Source organism: Grampus griseus (genome assembly GCF_964374135.1).
Source record: "Grampus griseus genome assembly, chromosome: 1".
Taxonomy (NCBI): Eukaryota; Metazoa; Chordata; class Mammalia; order Artiodactyla; family Delphinidae; genus Grampus; species Grampus griseus.
In genome coordinates this window covers 174,868,423-174,890,688 of record NC_139017.1, presented here as the reverse complement: position 1 = coordinate 174,890,688, position 22,266 = coordinate 174,868,423, and the positions used below count along the sequence as shown (strand labels likewise).

At 48.0% G+C, this 22,266-nt stretch overlaps 1 protein-coding gene across 1 annotated transcript; it reads right to left on the bottom strand.

The window, feature by feature from the left end:
• Positions 1 to 1,128: 1,128 nt before the first annotated feature.
• Positions 1,129 to 21,763, bottom strand: EXOSC10 (exosome component 10). Its single transcript, XM_082667899.1, has 25 exons — positions 21,640 to 21,763; positions 19,231 to 19,367; positions 18,360 to 18,483; positions 17,205 to 17,309; positions 16,753 to 16,918; positions 16,489 to 16,603; positions 15,349 to 15,424; positions 15,027 to 15,137; positions 14,680 to 14,823; positions 13,992 to 14,182; positions 12,812 to 12,968; positions 12,518 to 12,666; positions 12,303 to 12,353; positions 11,541 to 11,652; positions 9,573 to 9,623; positions 9,332 to 9,410; positions 9,129 to 9,238; positions 6,871 to 6,966; positions 6,452 to 6,526; positions 5,204 to 5,291; positions 4,064 to 4,137; positions 3,377 to 3,548; positions 2,547 to 2,608; positions 1,900 to 1,976; positions 1,129 to 1,264 (listed from the first exon to the last, which is right to left on the bottom strand). Exons 1-25 carry the CDS (start codon positions 21,748 to 21,750, stop codon positions 1,234 to 1,236), a joined length of 2,664 nt encoding a protein of 887 aa, XP_082524025.1. The 5' UTR covers positions 21,751 to 21,763; the 3' UTR covers positions 1,129 to 1,233.
• Between the last annotated feature and the right edge of the window lie 503 nt (positions 21,764 to 22,266).

Here is a 22,266-nt window from a genome sequence, read left to right as displayed (position 1 = left end):
CTTCCCTGGTAGCACAGTGGTTAAGAATCTGCCTGCCAATGCAGGGGACACAGGTTCCAGCCCTGGTCCGGGAAGATCCCACATGCCGCGGAGCAGCTAAGCCCGTGCACCACAACTACTGAGCCTGTGCTCTAGAGCCCACACGCCACAACTACTGAGCCCACGCACCACAACTACTGAGCCTGCACGCCACAACTACTGAAGTCTGCGTGCCTAGAGCCCATGATCTGCAACAAGAGAAGCCACCGCAATGAGAAGCCCGTGAACCACAAAGAGTAGCTCCCGCTTGCTGCAGCTAGAGAAAGCCCGCGCACAGCAATGAAGACCCAACACAGCCAAAAGCAAATGCATTTATTAAAGAAGAAAAGATATACATGGTAAAAAGCCTTTCTATCAAAATGTTAAAGGTTATCTCTGTGTGGTAGAATTAAAGATGATTTAATTTTTCTCTTGGCATTTATCTATGTCTTCCTCATTTCCTACAATAAACATGTTATTACTTTTAATTATTATTATTTTTTTGCGGTACGCGGGCCTCTCACTGTTGTGGCCTCTCCCGTTGCGGAGCACAGGCTCCGGACATGCAGGCTCAGCAGCCATGGCTCCCGGGCCCAGCCGCTCCGCGGCATGTGGGATCTTCCCGGACCGGGGCACGAACCCGTGTCCCCTGCATCGGCAGGTGGACTCTCAACCACTGCGCCACCAGGGAAGCCCTGTTATTACTTTTATAATTGGGAAAAAAAGTGTAAAAACAAAAGAGAGAGAGAAAGAAGCAGAGAAGAGACCAGGCCCTCGTGAAGCCCCGCTGGTTCTAGGCACCCACCGGTCCCTCCCGAATGTCCTTTCCACCATTTGGCTTCATTCATGTGATCCGAAGGTGTGTGAACAAGTGAGAACTCTCGGGATGGACAGTCGGGTGAGCGCTGTGCTCCAGGCCTCCCTTTCCTGAGTCACAGGACAGCCTCCTGCATTCCCCCCTGGAGGTAGTTCTGGATTTCTCCAGAAACCACACCCCAAGGGCACACTTACCCGAGGCCACTGACGATGGCGATCTGGACAAGATGAGATCTGCTCTCTCCTGCCAGAGCCGTGGTGGCCGCAAAAGAAAAGTCAGGAACCAGCTTTCTTCCAGTAAGAATTATTTTTAATGGTTTAAAAATGAGTCTGTACAAAACCAGCACCACCATTTGGTGCTTCCAGTCCATGGGAGGGTCCCAAGGGTCTCTTCCAACACTATCTCTTTGGCCAATTGTGCCTGAAACCTCTGTAGAGACAGCACGAAAACAAGAGAGTTACTTCTTCCAGTGTGGCTGAACGTCGGCTCTCAGCCAGTTTATAAACGTTGTGAACCTTAATCATGCAGAACGGAGGGAAAATGGACTGTCTGGGGGTTGCGAGGACTGAGCAGGGCAGCAATGTGCCCCACAACTCCCGCAGACAAGAGCGGGGCCGGAACGGCCGGGCTGACTGAGATCCACAGGCAGGTCCCTCCGTTACGGCCACAGCCTGGGGGCGAGTCCTGTGACCTCGGGGTCTGCCTCAAGGATCAGGGTTCCACACCTCTAACTAAAATATTCCTGAACAATGACAACCCACATTTGCTTACGGACTGTTTTTCTCATTCCTCAGAAACAAGCTGATCTAGGCAAACTTCAGACCTATTTGCTCCGAGGTGCCCCTGGGAAACCGTATGGTACCGGGACAGCACTGAGGGTGACTGGAGCCCGGGGAGGCCGTGGCTGTGACTGGCATCCAGCGATCACCTCTCCTGTCCCAGCTAGTTTTCCAAATGACAAAGGGCGGGATCGGGTTGGGAGAGGCCGTCTGAAAGTCTTTCCACCTAAGGCCTCCGAGCCGCTCACCGGGTTTCCCGGGCCACGCCGGCCATCTGGCACGTACCTGTCTGACTTTCCAGTTGGAAAAGACATGCTTTTGTTTCCCATCGGCGGTTTAATTTTTTTGGCTGCAGTGCATTTCTGAAAAGAAGCCATTGAAGCTGAGTGACAACCATGACTGCAAGACGCACAGGAAAACACCCCTGAGCTCAGATGGCCCATCAAGGACTCCAGCGCCACTGGTGTGACTTTGGTTTTCTTGCAACTGGACATTTCTGGGTGTTTCTGAAGGCGAGGCCATACAGATGAGCTACTGAAGAAACGGGAGGGCTCCACGTGGGCCTCGCCCCGCCCCCCATGCCAGACGTCCAGCCACCCTCTGCTCTGACTGGAAGCAACGCCCACGGTGGGGTGGGGGGGCAAAGGCAGGCCTGTGCCAGCAGCCACAGGGAGGGTTTCGGCCTGTGGCTGTAATTCCCATGGCAGCAAACAGAGCAACACCCTTCAAAACCACACACCCACTTCTATAGACTCTTTAAAACATTTTTTTCTTGCTAGAATAGTTGACGGGTATTGTCTGTACTTGGGAAGAAATGAGGTGAGGGAAAAGATATGCAAAAAGGATTCCTAGATGGACCTGTCTTCCAAGCAGTGGAAGAGGTCAACAAACACGCACCTGGAGCATGCTGGGGTTCTCAGTCTATTACTTACCTTGCCAGACGGTGGCTGCTTATTTGGGTCAAACTGGGAAGAAAGTGTGGATTTGCTGTCTCCTGAAAGGTAAGAGAAGAGACGCCGGTGATCGTGTGAGTGAGTGAATACACACAACAGACTTACTACCAGGCCGGGGGCACAACATTCAGGCAGTGTGGGCTGTCAGTCCACTACCCCTTTACCGAGAGAAACTTCTGGCTGATGTAACTTCACAGATCATGTTCCCAGTAGCTAAGGGCAGCCTGGAGACAAGGCTCATTTCTCACAGGTCTATTCTTAGGTCAGGGGCAGGTGGCTAAAGCACTGGCCACTTTACATCAAGGAAATCTATCTGGTTTCTGTGCAGGATGAAGCCACTGTCAGTAAACTGGGACCAGAGGTGACATTCCTGCAGAAAAGACTGCTGTGTTGCCAAGGAGGCTGCTCTGCAGTCAGGAATGCCAGCCTCAGCCCCTTCAAGGTAGACAGGCTCTCACCGGCTCAGGAAGCACAGAGCTTCATCTCCTGGACGTCAGGTTTTCTCAACAAACCAAATCGTGTGTGTGTGTGTGTGTGTGTGAAAACACAAGCTCTTGTGAAGAAGGATGAAGCCACGATTAGAACAGACACCATAGTGCTGAACCACCAGAGCGGCTCCTACAAGTCAGTCCCAGGGGCTGAGGGAGGTGGGTTTCTGTCCGGTCACCACTGTGTCCTTGTCTTGCCCCTCACAACTCCTGCTTCGTGCCAGGTGTCAGGCAGAGCTGAAGCTCCGCCGAAGGCCCGCTGTTTCTTTACCCCATGTGACACGGCAGGTAGTCCTTGCAGGGCACCAGTTCTGGCCTCACCAGCAAAAGCCTTGAAATCCGACTTGCTGTAGTCATATGGGGTAAAATCTTTTTCTGGTGGATCTGGGTCTTTTAGCTTCTTGGAAATTTTGAGTCGTTTCTTGTCTTGTTTCTGTTCTGTCGTCCCCGGGTCACTTGTTGTTCGTTCCCTCTTCTTGGCAGCGTTCTCTAGCTGTGGATTGAACAGACCCGTAAGAGAGCAGCACGCCCCGCGTGCCCTGCAGAGAGCACAGCGCGAGGGACCCGCCGCCTCCTGGGCTGTAACGACTGATTCGGTGATGGGGAGAGGAGCGCCGGCGGGCAGTCTGGGCGGGGCTGCCGCCAGGTGGACCGAGACGAGCTCCCAGAGGGAGAATGACATCGGGCCACTTCGAAAGGCTGGGGCTGAGCATTCCAGAATGTTTGGGTGCCGGGGAGTGACACAGCTCCCAGGAGGAGTGGGACACAGCGCGGGCTTGAAGCCCTGTCTACTTCTACAGGCGAGGGGCACGTTTATCCCAAATGCGGAGGGAGGAACGTCGAAGAGGGATGACAGCGTCAACCTTCTCAAGGGGCACGAGGCAGCACCACTTGACAAGCCAGCATGAACTGGGAGGAAGCATTCAATCCAAAGCTGAGGGCAAGCCCTCCTGATGCTTGAGAACAATCCTGACCACAACCAGAAAACGCAGAAAAGCCAGCACGTACGGCGGCCTGCTGGCGGACGGACACGGCCTGCTCCGCTGCTGCTCCGCACTCCTCCTTGGCCTGGTCCCGGGCAGCTGCAAGAGAGAGAACCGTCTCTGTGCAGCCTCCGCCCTCCTCTGCCCACAGCGGTCGCCCCAGCTGCGCGTGCCCTCCCTGCCCCTCAGCCCCCTTTGCTGGTCCCACCCCACCTCCCCAAATCCCCACAGGGTGGCTGCCGTGGGGCTCGGGCCCAGATGCTCTTCTCATCACCCGCCGTCTCAGTCCACACCCACACCTGCCCCTCATGCACTGGCCTACGGGACACCTCTGAGGGTGCTGCGTCGGGATCTCAACTGTAACACGTGAAGGACCAGAACCAAAACCTCGTCCGCCTCAAACCGGCTCCCTCTTCAGCCTCACTGTCGACGGCAGCCCCACCTCCTCAGGCACTCAGGACGAAACCTCTCGAGTCCACGGACCACCCTTGAGTCCTCACCCCACGCTGTCGGCTTCACTACGGGCCACACCCAGGCTCTGACTTCTCACCACCTGCTCTGTCCCCAGCTCGTCCACGCCAGCGTCCCCTTGCACCTGCATTCCGGCCCTGCCTCCTGACCGGACTCCCTGCCCTGCCCTCTGCGCGGCTTCCAGGGGGAGGCCTCCACAGCCTAATTCAGCGCATGTCCCTCTTCTGCTCAGAACCCTGCAAGGCTCCCAACTCACTTGGAATTAAAGTCCTGACAACGGATTCCTGCTCTCTGCCCTCCCCTCCTTCCCGCCTTCCTCATCCCCGGGGCCTCCTGCCCACGCTGAGCAGCACGGCGAGCTGTGGCCTTGGCCTCGCTGGGCCTCCGGTCCGGTACCCTCCCCCCGATCGCTGCAGGTCTCTGCTCAATGCCACGTTCACTGACTGCCGTAGGGAAGTAGCCCGGCGCCCCCTCAGGCCCATCCCCCAGCACTTCCTACCTCGCTCTCTGAGCAAGTACCCGCTGCCCTGACAGCTCACACATCTACCGGCTGACCGTCCGCCATCCCTCAGCAGGGTGGAGGCTGCTTTGCTGTATCTGGCACGTCGCTGAACGATTAAATCGACAGAACGCCGTGCAAGGGCTGTTCTCTAACGAATGCGCTGAGTCTCTGAGGAAGCAGACGCTGCGCTACCTGTGTGCTCAGCTGCCTTCTTCTTGGCGGTTTCTTTACATTCTTTTTGTACCTGTACCTGGCTTGCCAGCTTCCAACGGTTGCTGATCTATAATGAAAACAAACAAAACAAAAAACTCCAGAACTCAGCCACCTAGGAATGCTTTATTTTTTTAATGAGGTGATGCAGAGCATGCTAACCTGGCAGGTATATACATTCTAGGTTATAAGTTCCATATCTAATGACACACAAAATAAAACCTCAGGCTGGCTTTATTTATAAGCTACTTATTAAGAAGGACACAGTACAGCTGTACCCCAGGCACGGGGCTGGATGCTCACATATGCACCCTCTCATTCAGTCCCTTCTGTGATCCCGGGACAGTGGCATTAACATCACCCCTGCTTTACGGACAGGAAGCAGTCTCGGAGAAGCTACGATAACTCGTCCAAGGGGCGTGGTTGATAAATGGCGGAGACGGGATTCAAGGCGGGACTCCCGCAAGTCTGACGCGCTTCTTTACGGCACCACCTGTACCTGCGGCCTTAGAACGCATCTAGGTGGCAGGAACCAGCAAGCACGGTGAGGGACGGATGGCTGCTGAGTGTGCCACAGCCAGTGGGGGAAACCCTGCCTGACTCCCCGTCCAACAGCGGCAGGCTAACCAGCAGTGACAGGGTGGAGGCCCATCAGGGTGTCGGCCTGATTCTCTTGCCTAAAGAAAGAGTGGTGCTGGGAGCAGAGGGAGGCAGGCCACCTATCTGACCAGAGCGCTACTTTCTGCAGGGAGGAAGAGGGCTTTTAACAGACAATTCACATGCGGGCTCCCAGGAACATCTCACGGGGACCCAGGGAAGATGTGCTCTCATTCCTACTCATGATGCTGCTGAAGACAAACCACACGATACACGACAGAGTGCTTTAAAATGCAAGCCGCCACCTTTACGGACCTCATAATATTCATATATCAAAACGCACCCAGCTGTACATTTCATATCTCTGTACTTTACACCAAGTAAATTAAACTTCAATTTAAAAAAACAAAAACCAAAGATCTGTTTCTTAAAAAGTCCCCCAATGCTTTCGAAAATCTGATTAAAGTCTGGCTGCTCTCTCTGGAAACAATGCTTATATATGAAGTGCTTCTTGCATTCACTTTCAGGGAGGTTCACAGATGGGCTTGTTTAAAACAGAAACCTGGTTTAAGAAATTAAGAAGTCCCCTTTTCTTAGAAAGTCACTCTTAGAAAGGGTGACAAATCCACTTACTTCATAGATTTTCGAAGATGGATCGAACTTTGCTGTCTGAGAGACGTGAGCCCGGGATTCTAGTGAAGGCAGAAACTGGAGAGATGGAGACGCAGTCACGTTAACCGCTGAGAAACGGAATCCGGACCCAGAGGTCAGTGGCGCTGAGATGGGAGTTTTCTTGCTGGTTCCATCTTAGGAGGCCTCAGTGCAAAGCATCAGCCTGGCCGCGGCTGCCTGGCCCTCAAGTGGGGTCTTCTTTTTGGCTTTGTCTCAAAAGACCTGACCCCAGGTCTCAACCCACCGCCGGGGACGACTTCACAGTTTTGAGGCTTCCAGTCTCTGAACACTCTCAGCTTCTTTTCCAGGCAAAAGGCACCTACAGCTACAGAAAGCTCTGCCTCTTCTGTCAGCCCTTAACATACACAACCATTACTTACCATCCGAAATGGATTTTCAAAGGACTCCATTATGTTCTGGGCTTTTTTCTGTGCAACTGTTAATGGACCCTTTCCATTTTCTTCAGCACTAGGTTCCTGCAGGGACAGAAAATGATCACTCATGTAATCATTCTGTGACATTAAGATACAAGCAAGAGGAATAACAGTAACAGTAATGATACTAACAGTTGACATTCATTCATTCATTCACGCCATGCCGCATACGGGGATTTTAGTTCCCCAATGAGGGATCAAACCCGTGGCCCCTGCAGTGGAAGCACGGAGCCCTAACTACTGGACCACCAGGGAATAACTTAAATTTATTTTTTTATTTAAAACTTTTTTGGGACTTCCCTGGCAGTCCAGTGGTTAGGACTTGGTGCTTTCACTGCAGTGGCCCAGGTTCAATTCCTGGTTGGGAAACTAAGAGTAAGCTGCAAAAAAAACAAAAACAAAAACAAAACAAAGCAAAAAAAATAAAAACAGACAAAAAACAGGAGCAACCCCCCAACCCAAAGAAAAACCCCCAAAACAATTTTAATTTAAATTTTTAAAATTTAAGTATAGTTGATTGACAATATTAACGACTATTTTTTTTAAAGTCTCCCCTATGCATAAGGCACTGTAATAACCTGTAATAGCACACAGGAGGGTGTTTAATACATATCTATTGAATCAATGAATTCTCACCATGTCCTTACAACCTATGAGCTATGTGGCATTATTCTCACCATCTTACAGATGAGGAAAGTGAGGCTGGGAGAAGTTAAGAAAGTCTTCCAGAGCCTTGCAGCTAATAGGTGCAGAACAAGGATTTAAACCCAGGTCTGGCTGGCTCTAAAATGTGGGGTTGTAACCTGAAATTACCTGAAATTTAAAATCATACACCTTTATAGGTAACCAATGAAATTATGCAACAGAATGTTGCTTCCACCTGGGTTCATCAGCATGTGCTATCCTTTGGCTTTTTCTGTAGTTAGGCTCCCTGCCACACAGGGCACGAGGGGATCCAGCATCCTTTAGACCAGGCACAGCACTTACACGTCCACACAGCCGCAAGTTCACGCTCTCATCTTTAGCTGCCTAATCACTTTGCGGCTCAATGAATTCTGCGGTCAACTAAAGCTCCTAGACTTTTCACATGAAGCAAGACTAAATGTATGTAATTAAGTGAAAAGGAAAGTTTACTCCCGGGTGGTACATCTTGCAGGTGGTACTTCACCTCCCTGGCTTTGGCCCAGCATCCGAGTGTGGTGGAATAGCTGTGAACGGTGATCCCGTAACCTACTGGATCACCAGCTTCTTAACCATCTGAACATCTGCTAAGCTGGACACTTGTCTTTTTCCATATAGACAGTATTCTTGCTTCTCTTTCTCAGTTCCTTCTTTCTAGAAATTATGGGTTTTCCTTTCTACCACATCTATTGCTTGCTGTATTCAGAATTTTATCTGTGCGTTTTCCTTTTGTCCCTGGTCATTTCAGTATCTGTCCATCCTGACCAACAAATGCACCTTGGTCTTCCTTGTGCAAAGAACCTGCAGCTCAAGTCACTGGCGGAAAGGAGAAGTGTGCTGGGTGGGATAGACCGGGATAAGCTCTGTCGCATCCCAGCCCGATTCCAGGAACACGGCTGGGCTCAGGCGGGCCACAATGGGACTCCACACTGGATGAAGTCACTACCTACCAGGACTCAGCCTCTCTCTGGGATGGGGAACAAGCTCCTACCCACTTCCTAGTGCCTGATTTCCTGCAGCTCACTTCCTCTAACGAGCCAGACTGGAGAAATGCTCTCTAAATCTTCTCTTTTTCATCCAGAGCACATATAGGTGGTGCTGGCAGCTGTCAGGAAGGTATACACAGCACACACTCTTCATCGGAGACATCACTCCACCCCTTCTGGGAATCAGGGTGAACTGTCCCTTGACCGTGGATGTTCGGGAAAAGTCCCTGCTTATGCGCCCCTGGAGCCCACACCCACTTCCCTGGGGGGCCATCGGTGAGTATCAAGATGTCAACCCTCCCTTGAGGATCTCCTCACGCAGAGTGCACAGAGAATCCTCTGCCACCTCCCACAGGCCTCCTCGTCAGGGCAGCAAACACCACCTGGCTGATGGCCTCCATGCCCACTCCCACCACTGCTGGCTTCTACTTCTGGTGCTCGGCTCAGAGGTGGCCACGACACTCCAGGCAGACAGCCTGTGTGATAAACCCAGTACGTCCCCCCGGTCTGTCTCCCCTCCCCGAAGATGTTACTCACGTTAAATAACGTGATGACAGCGGTAGCGATAAGGCATCCGGAGCCCGGCAGGGCCTCCTCTTCTTCTCGGGCAGTGGGGAGGCCCTCCTGCTTCTGCACCGGCACAGGCCCTACAGGGAGGGAAGTCAGCACGGTCGAAGCCTGTGGGATGGCACACCAGGCAGCCCCAGCTGTCCAGGATATTCCAGAGGGCTTTTCATTACCATTGGTTGCAATGAGAGGACAGCCGTCTGACGGGGCGTGGGAGCAGTCGTGGGGGCCGAAGAGAGCATTCTCCAATCTCTGCAACAAAAAGAAAGCACCAGGCTGACACGAGCAACCTGCAAGCAGGGGGCAGCCTTCTGCCCGAGGTGTCAGGCCCTGGTGTCTGTCAGGGAGGTTGGGTCCGCGCTGGCTTTGACTGATGTCTCCCCCAAAGAAGCAACAATAAACACATCCCGGTACCTCAGGGTTGGGTGGTGGCCCGTCCTTCCTCACTCCAGCTGCAACTTCAGACTGAAAAGTAAAAACAAAGAGAACTTGAGAGAAGTTCCCTGAATTGATGATACACACATTTCTTCCCCCTCAGCGCAGGAGGGTCCGTTCACTAGACGGTGTTTTTCTCAAGAGCCCAGAGATCTTCTCTCATCCCTTCATCCCTTCCAGTGCCTGGCACTATAATTACTTAGTGCTCAATAATTATTTGTTGGATGAAAGAATAAAACCTTTTATCGTAACAAGGCACAATGTGGAAGGACTCCAAAGAGCTTGATAAAGATTCTTCTCTTGTCACCAGCGTTTCTCTCTTTACTTGGAAAAAGTATAGAGCCAAGAAAGAAATTTTAACATGAAGACAGTAAATATGTTTATCCTCAGATTCTCTTCTTTTTCACCTTTGCAAAGGGGCTGATTTTAAGTCTTCTGGAATCAATAATCTTTCAAAAGATTGTAAACATGATTTACCACATGCTGACACTACTTAGACAAAACATGAAAAACTGTCCCAATAAAACACAAATCAAAACATGCAGGGCTTCCTTGGTGGCGCAGTGGTTAAGAGTCCGCCTGCTGATGCAGGGGACGAGGGTTCGTGCCCCGGTCCGGGAAGATCCCACATGCTGCGGAGTGGCTGGGCCCGTGAGCCATGCCCGCTGAGCCTGCGCGTCCAGAGCCTGTGCTCCGCAACGGGAGAGGCCACAGCAGTGAGAGGTACGTGTACCGCAAAAACAAAAAAACAAAAACGAAAACAAACAAAAAAAACATGCAAATTTACCTGACATCTTGCATTATCTACACAAAAGCAGAGGCGTGCTGGTGTGTGCGTGCCCATGCGTCGCACATAGACGTAGATGTATGGATCTGGATTATGGGCCGGGGACCCTGCTTTCATCTAAATTTTCCTAAACTTTAGCATCTCCTTCACAGTTAGCTCTTTCTGAATTCCCCTCTTCTATCCAAGGTTCTCATGTTTCCCATCACCTTGGCTTTATATGTGGAGTGAACTGTCCTTGACTCCACCTCCGTTATTTTCAAATCCACTTGCCAGTCGGGGAATACCTCTAAAGCACTTAGCATCGTGCTCCAAAAGAAATGGCAGGGAAGGGCTTCCCTGGTGGCACAGTGGTTGAGAGTCTGCCTGCCAATGCAGGGGACACGGGTTCGTGCCCCGGTCTGGGAAGATCCCACATGCCGCGGAGTGGCTAGGCCCGTGAGCCATGGCCGCTGAGCCTGTGTGTCCATAGCCTGTGCTCCGCAACAGGACAGGCCACAACAGTGAGAGGCCCGTGTACCGCAAAAAAAAAAAAAAAAAAAAAAAAAGAAATGGCAGGGAATTCCCTGGCGGTCCCGTGGTTAGGACTCGGCGCTCTTACTGCTGAGGGCCCAGGTTTGATCCCCGGTCTGGGAGCTAAGATCCCACAAGCCACACGGTACAGCCAAAAAAATGAAAAAAAGAGATGGCAGCTGTTGTCTCCATCTGTTATTAAGTCCCATCGATCTTTTCTTCTGAAGATACTTCTTGTACCCGTCCTTTGCTTTCCATTTCTGTGACCAACACACTCATCAGGGCACTATCACTTCACTCTGGACCACTGCCCGTTTTCCAAAACGAGCTCCCTGTGCTGAGATCCCCACTCCATTTTATCCCGCCGGGTTAACTGCATCTGAACAACAGCCAACCAGCCCATTAGACATCATTAGACATCACTGACTCGTTGGATGATCAAAGATAAGGTCATGAAAAAAAGGATGAGTTTTAGCTTTTGATTATCATAAAGATACACCCAATGGATTTCCTAAATCCTATTATGTCTTCAGGATTTTTTTAGAATGGAGACCAGCTCACGTCCATAGGACACCATAAGGAGTAAGACACTGGCAGACAGGGTTGAGAACCTGCTGAGTTGGGAACGTTTAGCAGAAAAGCTTTCTTACCTTGAGCAGGGGCATCTCTCGCGCCTGCTGAATTAAAAGATGCATTTCATTGATCTGCTGCCGTACAAGAGGTGGCACAGGGTTACAGCAGGCTATGATGCCCTGAGGTTCCCTGAAGGCAAGCGAGAACACACTCAACTCATCGCCTAGGAACACAGCCCTCAAAGGCTCCAGGAAAGGACAATAACCAGATAAAGCCAGAGCACGGAAAGCTCAGGTGGACACCAAGGAAACACCGTCACGTCCGGGCAGCCCAGCCAGCTGCTCCTAGACGTGCTCCCTGCTGCACTGAGCCTTGAGCAGAAAGCCTCTTACAGCTGCCTCCTGCTAACCGGGAGAGCTGGAAAGAAGGGCCGCAGCTCTGCTGTACTGCGATTCTGCAAGGAGGTGATAGAAGATTATGAACTTTGATTCTCTGCTTATACTTCAATTAACATCATAAAACGTCTAAAATCATAAGATAGCTTAATTTGGAAGAAGGTACAGACATTTTCCTTCCTTGTAAGTGGACGCTATAGGCTCAGAGACTTACATGGGACTCAGTGTAAGGCATATCCAATGAAACAGTTCCAGTTCAGAAGTTTTACTGCCTAAATGGCAGCCCAAGGGCAGAGACTGCATTCCTTGGTGCTAACTTCCTTGAGCACTAATCTTCTCTGAGTAAACAGCCTTGAGGCAATAACAATCAGGGAAGCTGGACTGTGAAGGACAACTCTTCTCTACTGAGAAAGTCCGCGAGCATATTAATCAGGTCTCACTCACTTGGGCAGTTCCTCAGCTATCTTTAGCATCATATGGTTTGGAAGGACATATCTGGAATAAAACACACAACAGGATCACATTAAATTCAGCCAACAAGTTCCACTATATGCTATAACCCTGGGAAAACAAGCAACTTTCATGGCAAAAAGGGAAAAAAGTCCATTATTTCCTTGTTACCAGACCTGGCAAGATTAAAAGAATCTCTAGTCTCTTACCCATAACTTTCATCTTCCCTGCGAGCAGTTTTATCCCTCCAGGCAAACAGCAGCTGAAAGGCCGTTAGTTGCTGTGTGTTGAGATGTTTCTTTTGCTTTCTATACAGTTCCAGGTAAGATTCATCCGTGAAGATAGGTTTGATGAATTTCTGCAAAATATTATCGAATATTCAAGATCAGTGGGAATCAATACTGTGCCCTGGGCTCTTCAAGACACTGGGCTCTTTTCATGAATGCAAAGAGCAAAGCAAAGAACAAGTGGGACCTGAGCGGAACCCGGGTGTCGGGCTTTACCTTGAGGCAGATGTCACGGCTCCGCTGCCACTCCACCTGCAGCTGCGTGGGCTGCTCGTTGCCACGCTCCCACAGCTCCAGCCTCATCTTATCATAGATGTAAAGCAGGTAATGAGTGTCGTCTCGGGCATAGTTGAGCATTTCCTCAGGCAGAGGTCTAGAGTTGCAACAGAGAACATTGTTTCACACCCTTCCCCCTGGGCGGCAATTCAACTTGTCTACGCTGCTGGAGCTAAGACATTTTTGGTTCCTTCTGATATCAAAGATTCTCTCCCGGCCAATACTACAGTTCTACCAGCATCTCCTGCATCTTCATATGACAAGCCACTCTTTTCACAGCTGGGTAGAAAGGGCAGCAGGGCAAGGATGTGGTTAAAAATAAGGGCCCTGCTGTCCTGAGTTTGAATCTTAGCCCAGTGTATGGCACGTGGCATGGGTTAAATAACAGGTAATGGTTTTTAGATTTTATCATTTTCATCTTACATTTGGACTTCACTAGATTCTCTTTAGAAATTCTGGCATGAGAAGTGGAGAAAAGCTTGGTGCTTCTCCATACAACAGCTGCAACCTCAGAGAGGAAGCCGGCCATCTGAAAATGACCAAGGTGAGCAAGAATCCCACAAAGTATGGCCAAGACTCTGTTACAGCCTTTGACTATAGTAAACACTGACTATAAGGCTAAGTCAGCGCTGCACCTTAGAATCCTCTCACACCTATGGGAGACCATCTCACGCATACACAAGCATCCCTATCCGGGAGATGTGAGTTACAAACAAGAGACTGGCGTTGCCAAATGCTGACATGGTGCGGCTCTTTCAACTATTTCCATGAAGCATAACACACTGTTTATCTAAGATAGTAATTCCCAGCTTTTTCAAATAGGAAGCATTTTTTTAACCAATCCATTTAAAAATTTTTAAATTCCTCACATTACAGAACTAAACTGAAATTTACTAACATTCCCCTCTATGTAACATAATCAGCCCAACATAAACTTCATTGTTATTCTAAAACTTCCAGTTGTCCTTATGCAACGAAAACAACTGGAGAAAAGCCCAACGACATTCAACTGAAGATTCAAATGGTGTTACAGCCTGCACAAAGGTCTCCAGGAGTGGGAGTTAATGAACGCCGAGGCCTTCTTCTGCCATCCCCATTTCCTGGTCAAGAACAAACTAACCGTATTCTCCAATCGGCCAGCTGATACTGCTTGTTTGATTCCACGTTGCAGTAGAGCTTCAGCAGATGGTCGAGGGAGTGCCTGCCCAGGTTAAGAAGGCGTGCTGCCTGATGGGTATCAAACATGTTCACCACGTACAACCCAAAGTCCTTCTGTAGCCATTCTATGTCTGAATCGGCACCGTGGAAGACCTGAAAACAAAACCACAGTCAGGCAGTACAGTGGCACAAGGCCACTTATACTCTGAAATGAACTCTGCCCCTAGGTTATTAGAACACTGGAATTAGAAGACAGGATAAAGATTAAGATGGGTTCAGTTTTAAATGCCTCTTTTAATTTGGGCCACAGCCTTCTACACTCCTAATTGCATACTTGTAACTGCTAACAGCTGATGATTCTAAGAAACCTGCTCTGCTAACTTCAAGGGTAGTCATTAAGTCCAAACAATCTTGAGAGCATGGGCTCACTGCAGTACTCATCAAAGTGATTTAACATTTTTCTGGGTGGTAACGAGCTAAGCCTTAGCTCTTCTAACAGGGGTTTAGAAACAAAAGCAGTTTAGCATGTGGTGCCCTAGTGTGAAGTTACTGTTATTTCTCTCAACTTTATTGGGTCTACGTTGAAATGATGAAAACAGTAAACTGAAAAGCACCTAAATCTTGCACTCACGTGCAAGAGTGGGACTGACCTTAACAATAGCTGGGTCTGTGAGGCTCTCATTGAGAATGTACATGTCACTGCGAAGCTCCAGGGTGTCAACGATGAAGTCTTCTGTCCGGGTGGAAATCTGCATCAGGCAGGTGAGCCCTAGGAAGCTCCGGTAAGAGTGGTGCTAACACACACAGAAAGAAGGGAGAACAGGAGAAAAAGATTTTACCAGGCTTACCTTTACCGATTTTGAAGTCAGTTATAAAGCAGAGTAATATAATTAATTTCTACCAAAAAGTAGATTTAAATTAGTATTAATTCTGTATTTCTTGAGTAGGTCAACGCACAGGAAATGAAAATTTTCATTCCAGGTCATTAACAAGTTACCTCCAAGTCTACAGCAAACTCTTGACACTTCAGGAGCTTTTCATTGAGTTCCACTAGTTCATCCAGCGAGGACACGAAGTGGCAGGGTGTCTCTCCTACAGGTCTGTATAACTGCATCACAGAAGTACGGGCAGAAAGAGCAGACTGTTAAGAATCATCTTTCATGAAAGTACCAAAATTAAGAGTTCAAGAAATAATTCAAAGTCATAACCTTCTACTTCAAAAATATTTAAGGAAAGCCAAAATTACATCCAGTAATCTATGTATTTGATTCTTCCTGGGCTACCTGGGTACCATCCATCAGCTAAGGTTGGGCACTTACCTGAGGCTCTGGCTTTTGAAGGACTGAGTCTGGTGGAGTGAAGTGATCTAGTTCGTACTGATAAGGATGTGCAAACCTGAATCAATAAAACAAAAAGAAAAATCTTTTTGATTAATTCCATGATTCAAGGAAGAACAACTGCTTTAATCCAATTCGTAAAAACAAACAAGAAAAGACCATTGTGAAAATATTTTTAAAAGCATCATTGTTTCAACAACGATTCAAGTGCATCAAAAAAAAAAAAATTGGGTGAAACTTGTTCACCCGTAAAGTATGATAATTCAAAATCGATTCATTTATACAGATTTGAGCACTAATTTGCCGAACACTGTACGGCTGCTGTTGTGGATGATACAGAAAGGTGAGATATGTAACTCCTTGTGGTTTGGAATAACGAATCTGTGAGGTGAGAGAGAGTGGTCAATACCTCAGTTGGTCATATACCAAATGATATATTTTTTTCAGTTCCTCTATCAGATACTTGCATAAAAATCCTAAGTCTCTCAGTTCCTTGAGGGCAGGGCTGCCTTTCATTACCTTTATTTCTCTAGCACTCAGCTAGTGGTCTCACAGTGCAGAGCTGGGGCTGAGGCACAAACGCTCAGACACTCTGGCTGCGTGTGAGAAAAAGACCAACACTGAGGAAGTTTTCATCACCGTTTTTCTTTGAACTGAAATCAAAGTCCTCTTGTCTGTTTTAAGCAAAGTTTTTCCAAGATGCTTATCCTGCCAGTGAGAAATGTCTTTTCTGTACTGAATTTATTGGTGAGCATTACCTTCTTGTTTGCATCCACACCTAACAAGAAAGGCAGAGTGGTACACAGGAAGGACAATTTTAAGAAAACTTGGGCTTAAAGTTCTAGTTCTGTGGGAAGTTAGCATCCCTAATTTTGTTTTCTCATCTGTCCAATGGGGACGAGAGCAACTGGCAGCTCTCAGGACTGCATGAGGGCTACGTGAGATGGTGCTTGTGCGAGGCCCTCTGCGAACACAAGCAGGAGGTTTAATCGATAAGATGCACGTCAGGATAAGGACTCCTCAGATTCTGTTCTCATTCACACGTTACAGAAGTGACACAGAGTGAAAATGCGGCACGAGGATGAGGGCCACGGCAGGACGTTCAGACAGGCAAACACTTACATGTCCTGCTCCACCTGCTGGGTTCTCTGCTGGTGGATGAAATCTGCCAGGGCAGGGGGGACATCCAAGTCCTCTGGTCGGTCCTGTGGGCGCTCCCGCCTTTCTTTAGAGAGTGCTGGAGACCCAAGCAGTGACAAAGACACATTCACATCTTGTCTAGTTATGGAGGGTTAACTGGCTCCCTCTGAATTTGAAGAAAGGAAGGTGGGAGGGATACCTTTTCCCCTTGATTCGTTTTTGTTGGGCAGAGCTGGCACTACTTACCCTGAGGGAGGGGTTTCTGAGCATTGGGCTTGATGAAGATTTTAGGAAGGAACGGCGTGTTGGAATTGTCAACCTTCTCTCGGAATTTAAGCTGAGGCCGGACGATGTTTTTTGCATGAAGCAGCCGGAATGTTTCACATTTTGTTTTTTTGCTATATTCTCCTGCCTATGATCAACAAATATAAATACTTTATAACACAGCAACTTGATGAATTAGAATAAATTCCAATTTATGCCTTCCAAAGACCACTCATTTAAGAATGTGTGTGTGTGTGAGACTGGGGGGTTAGACAAGAGGGTGTAATTAGGTTGTGTCTATTTATGAGAACAACTTAGGCAGTGGCCAGTTCTGTGTCCAATAAGTTAAAACAGAAATGCAAATCAGAATGGGCAAGGGCCCTACTGCAAAGCTGACACTGAAAGCTCTAGTTCACCTGAAAAGCAGCCCTCACCTTCCGGTTCCAGCTGGACACTATGGTTTTAGGGACCTGCAATCCTGCAGGGAGGACAGGTTGTTGATTCTTATTCACACCTGATGCTTCATCCAGTAAAATGCCCTAAGAGTAAAAGAGACATTAATTTAGTATCTTCCTTTCAGGGTTAACAGAGCTAATTACCTAAAATTTTTACGAAATACATTCAGAGAATTATGTGCGAGAGTACACACTTATAAGGGTGGATCACTGTAGCAGAGGTGATTAGAGAGTCATCAATCGCAAATAAATGAAGCATTATTTGCTCAATGACAGGGCTGTTATCAGGCACTCCCTACCCTTGATCAAGTCTCTTTACAGTTCTGAATTGGGCTGAAAATTCAAAAGTGATTCAACAGTATGCTGTGGCCCGCTAAAATAATTAAAAAGACCCTAGACTGTATGAAACACAGAGGTGCGGTATTTAGAGTGAGAATGAAGCGCGTCCTGGTCTACTTTATAAAGATGTGGAATCTCAGTTTGGGCACCATTAACAGAGGTGCACCCAGCTGATAAATGCCAGGACTTGAAATCATAAAGTATGAGAAACCACTGAAAGACCTGTGGGCATTTAGACCATGGAAGAGATGACTTCAAGGGACAGGAGAGCATGATTTAAATATCTGCAGGACTGTCACATGGCTGAGAGTTAGATGTGTTTTGGACAATCTGTGTGTATTTCTGTAAAGAATGTTATGCTGTAGTATTAGGTGTAAGTAGACAGTCAGCTAGATCAAATGATTCACATCTCCCTCCAATTATGCAAGTCAAGGTGTTTAGCAGACTGTGGATAATAGTAAAAATAGACGAAATTTTGGTTCGGATCTGTATCCAGAGGCTTCTTCTCTTGCAACAAAATGGGATTCGCAAATCTGGAAGGTAGATTACTAATACAGCACTTTAAAAACAGCCTTTCCCCGGGGCAGTGATACTCTGAAGTGATATATCTGAAGACAACTGTGTTATTTTTGGGAAGAAGAAGCCAACTAGCAGAGGGAGGGAATGTCATTACAGGCCAGAAATGCTAAACTTCCTTTCTTTTCATTTCCTAAGGTGCTTGGGTTTCTTTTCATACTTAATAATACGAAAGCTCTTCATCTGTTAGTAACCTTAAGAGTAATGTGAAATACTCACCACTCTTTCCAGAATAACATCATTGGCATCAACTAGCAAATCAAACTTGTCCTCCAGCTCAGTCACTTTATTCTGATCCTTAATGTTGCTTCGACATCCATGGTACTGCATTACCCTACTCATGCTAGAAAGGACAGGAAAACCAAAATCAGCTTGTATACTTTTATTCATTTGTTTATAATCTAGGAGAAAGCTCCCAAGGCTTGGCTTAGACTATTCCCAATACTTTTTGATCAAGCTAATAAAACCTGCACCCTTTAGCAAAAAACATTGCTAGTTGTATGGCACTGGGCAATTCACTGAATCTCACTAAGACTTATTTTTCTCATCTATTATTTGAGGGGGTGGAAGAAACTATCCCAAAGCTTCCTTTAAATTCTAAAAAAAAAAATACATAACACTAAGTAAATAATATACTCTGCATTCATTGTTTTACCATGAAATCTAAAACAGATTCTCTAATTCTGTCATGCAACAGTTAAACAAAATCAATGTTTGTGTAATGCCTGTCCTAATACACTTATTAGAAAGTTATTACTAAAAAAGAAACTAGATTAAAAAGAAAAAGAAAGCTAATACTTGTGACTTTCCAAGTTGTGTGAGAGAATCTTGGATCTAGGTTTTCAAGTCCCATATTAATTAAAAAAGATTCATTGTCTATAGCTGCAATAGTCAATATATATTTTAAAAGTAAAACTCAAAATTTACCAAGTAACATTTCCCTAATTAACATTTCCCACTGTCTCATTTTTACATTTTATAGCTCTAAAGCACAGAAAATTATGGTAAGAAAAAAACAAATTTCAGGAAAAATCATCTACTTCTTTATAGTCTTTTTTTTCAACATGAGAAACCAATATACAGTACTTACCACTGAAGCAACCTGTCTCCCTGTGTTTCACAAAATGCCTGGAAGCCAGGAAAACTTCGGTAAAAATCATACTCATCACCAAACTGTGGTAGGCCCCCAGATGCCTTGGTGACTGCCACCACTGCCCCAAGAGCAAACTGTCAAAAACCAGAAAAACAAGCATGTTTTAGACACGGATCACCATTCATTCAGCAACTCATTTTTTTTCAAGATCTACTATATATAATGAATTGTGCTAGATGATGAAGACCTTCATGCATCCAACAAATATTCACTTACTGCCGATTTTACACCAAGCCCTTATGATACAACAGTGAACATGAAACCAAGTTTTGGAGCTTACATTCTTGGGAGAGTAGGGAGAGAAAGAACAAATACATATATAATATGACTAATGTTCAAAACAGCCTGGGTTTGAGTCTTGGCTCTGCTACCTATTGACTGTGTCCTTGGGCAAGTTATTTTATTTATTTGAACCTTAGTTTCCGCCTTTGAAAAATAGGCATAAGGGGGACTTCCCTGGTGGCGCAGTGGTTAAGCATCTGCCTGCCGATGCAGGGGACACGGGTTCCCGATGCAGGGGACACGGGTTCAAGCCTTGGTCCGGGAAGATCCCACATGCCGCGGAGCAACTAAGCCTGTGTGCCACAACTACTGAGCCTGCGCTCTAGAGCCCACAAGCCACAACTACTGAGCCTGCGTGCCACAACTACTGAAGCCTGTGTGCCTAGAGCCCATGCTCTGCAACAAGAGAGGCCACTGCAATGAGAAGCCCGTGCACCACAACAAAAGAGTAGCCCCCGCTCACTGCAACTAGAGAAAGCCTGTGTGCAGCAACGAAGACCCAAGGCAGCCAAAAAAGTAAATAAATAAATAGATGTAATCTCTCATTATTAAAAGAAGAAGAAGAAAAAAAAAGGGCTTCCCCGGTAGCGCAGCGGTTGAGAGTCCGCCTGCCAATGCAGGGGACATGGGTTCGTGCCCTGGTCCGGGAAGATCCCACATGCCGCGGAGCAACTAAGCCCATGCGCCACAACTACTGAGCCTGTGCTCTAGAGCCTGCGTGCCACAACCACTGAAGCCCCTGCGCCCAGAGCCCATGCTCCACAACAAGAGAAGCCCGCGCACCGCAACCAAGAGCAGCCCGCGCTCACCGCAACTAGAGGAAGCCCGCGTGCAGCAATGAAGACCCAATGCAGCCAAAAATAAATAATAATAATAATAAAAAAAAAGTATAAGGGACTTCCCTGGCGGTCCAGTGGTTAAGACTCTATGCTTCCACTGCAAGGGGCACGAGCCACGTGGTGTGGCATGAGCCATATGGTGCAGCAAAAAAAAAGAAAAAAAAGACAATATAAGAATATTCTAGATCTTTTGGATAAGCAATTTAGAATGGCTACTGTCCACAGCTGGACTAGTGTTTATGGCTCAGTTAGTGCCAAGTAGGTCTCTATTTTAACTGTTGTGTGATAATGAGAAAAAACCTGAAGTGGCTGTCATAGGTAAATGACAGTTGGTCATATCAAGGCCAACTGACATTACTGTGAGTTGTGTAATAAATGTTTTCCAAGAAAAAAAAAAGAGAGAGAAAGATGGGAACTTGAATCATGGTGGGGTACATGGTAGCACTGAGCCACCCAATCAGGACCATGGCTAGTGGCCCAGGAACTATTCAGAACCAAATAAATGAATTAATAACAACATCTGCTAATGATGAATTAGATATAATGTGAGTGGCGTTTTGGAGGATCTGTAGTGCTAACTTACAAACTATTTTAGTTTCATGGTCTTGGAAGAGCTATGCATGAGGTGTTTAATCCCAGGTTGGTTTGTTCATATTTAAGCACCAATAGACAAATAATGTAAATGAACTCTATGTTCCTTCGAGGAGGCATTGATAAATGTTCTATGGCACCTCCAGGAGGGACACTCGGTGGCAGCTGTAACAGGTGACATTAAACCCAGGGTTTGGGATTATGTAGGATTGGCCCTCAAGAGAGGGAAGAAGCGTCATCCCGGCCGCGGGAGGCGTAAAGCAGCCAAGTCTCTCTGGAGAGTTGGTCGGGTGGCTCAGACCTGGGCGGGGTCGGGGTCGCGAAGGCTGGGGACATCAGGGTGACCAGAAAGCCCTTCCCACGAGGCGGAGACGGTTCTCCATACTCGGGACTACATGGGCTCAAACGGAAGATCAAGGACCCGGGGGAGTGTGGCGTCCCCGGGTGTCAGCGTGCGAGGCCCCATCCCCGGAGGATGAAGACTGTGCCCGGCGCGGGGAGCGGCCCCTAGACCCCCTCCCGAGGCTCCGCTGCAGCATGCGCGCGGCCGCGTGGGCGGCCTCCTAGAGGGTCCGCGCCTGCTTCCGGTCAGCCGCGGGCGGCTCCCTGTGCCCCCGAGGCCTCACGAGCTCACCTTCACGAAGCTGTCTGCATCGGGGAAGCCGGGCAGCACCATCTCCCCGTCAGACGCGGTAGCGCTTGTCGCCGACTGCGCCTTGGACTCTCGGGGACTGGGAAGCGCCATTTTTCCGGCTTGCACGGCTTTTCTCGCGAGAGTGCCTCAGCCAACGCGACGTGCACGCACTGCGCATGTGCGAAGGCTATTCTTGAGTTGGGGCGGTATCAGCTGAGTACCCCACCCGGGGAATTTGACGTTTTTCTTTAACTTCGTATTATTTCATGACAGCAACCCAGTGATTTACGGTAAGACCTGGAGGACCCAATTATTCTTATATTTAAAGCTTGCTCCTCCCAGGCTCTGGTTCCGTGGCCCCCTCACTCACTTGATTTGACTCCTGCAGTTATCCCCTCTCTGGCGTCATCTATCTTTTCCCTCGCTGCTGGTTCATCCCTAACAAACTACAAGTATTCTGGCATCTCTCCCAAATAAAAGACAAGCTAGAAAACAACACTCCACCCCACACTTCCTTCCAGCCCCTGTAACATTCCTCTTGCCCTTTATAGGTAAACTATTAGAAAAGGCGTCTATATGTTCCTACCGTAGTTACCTCCAGTTCTCTGGAACGCCTCCAATCAAAGG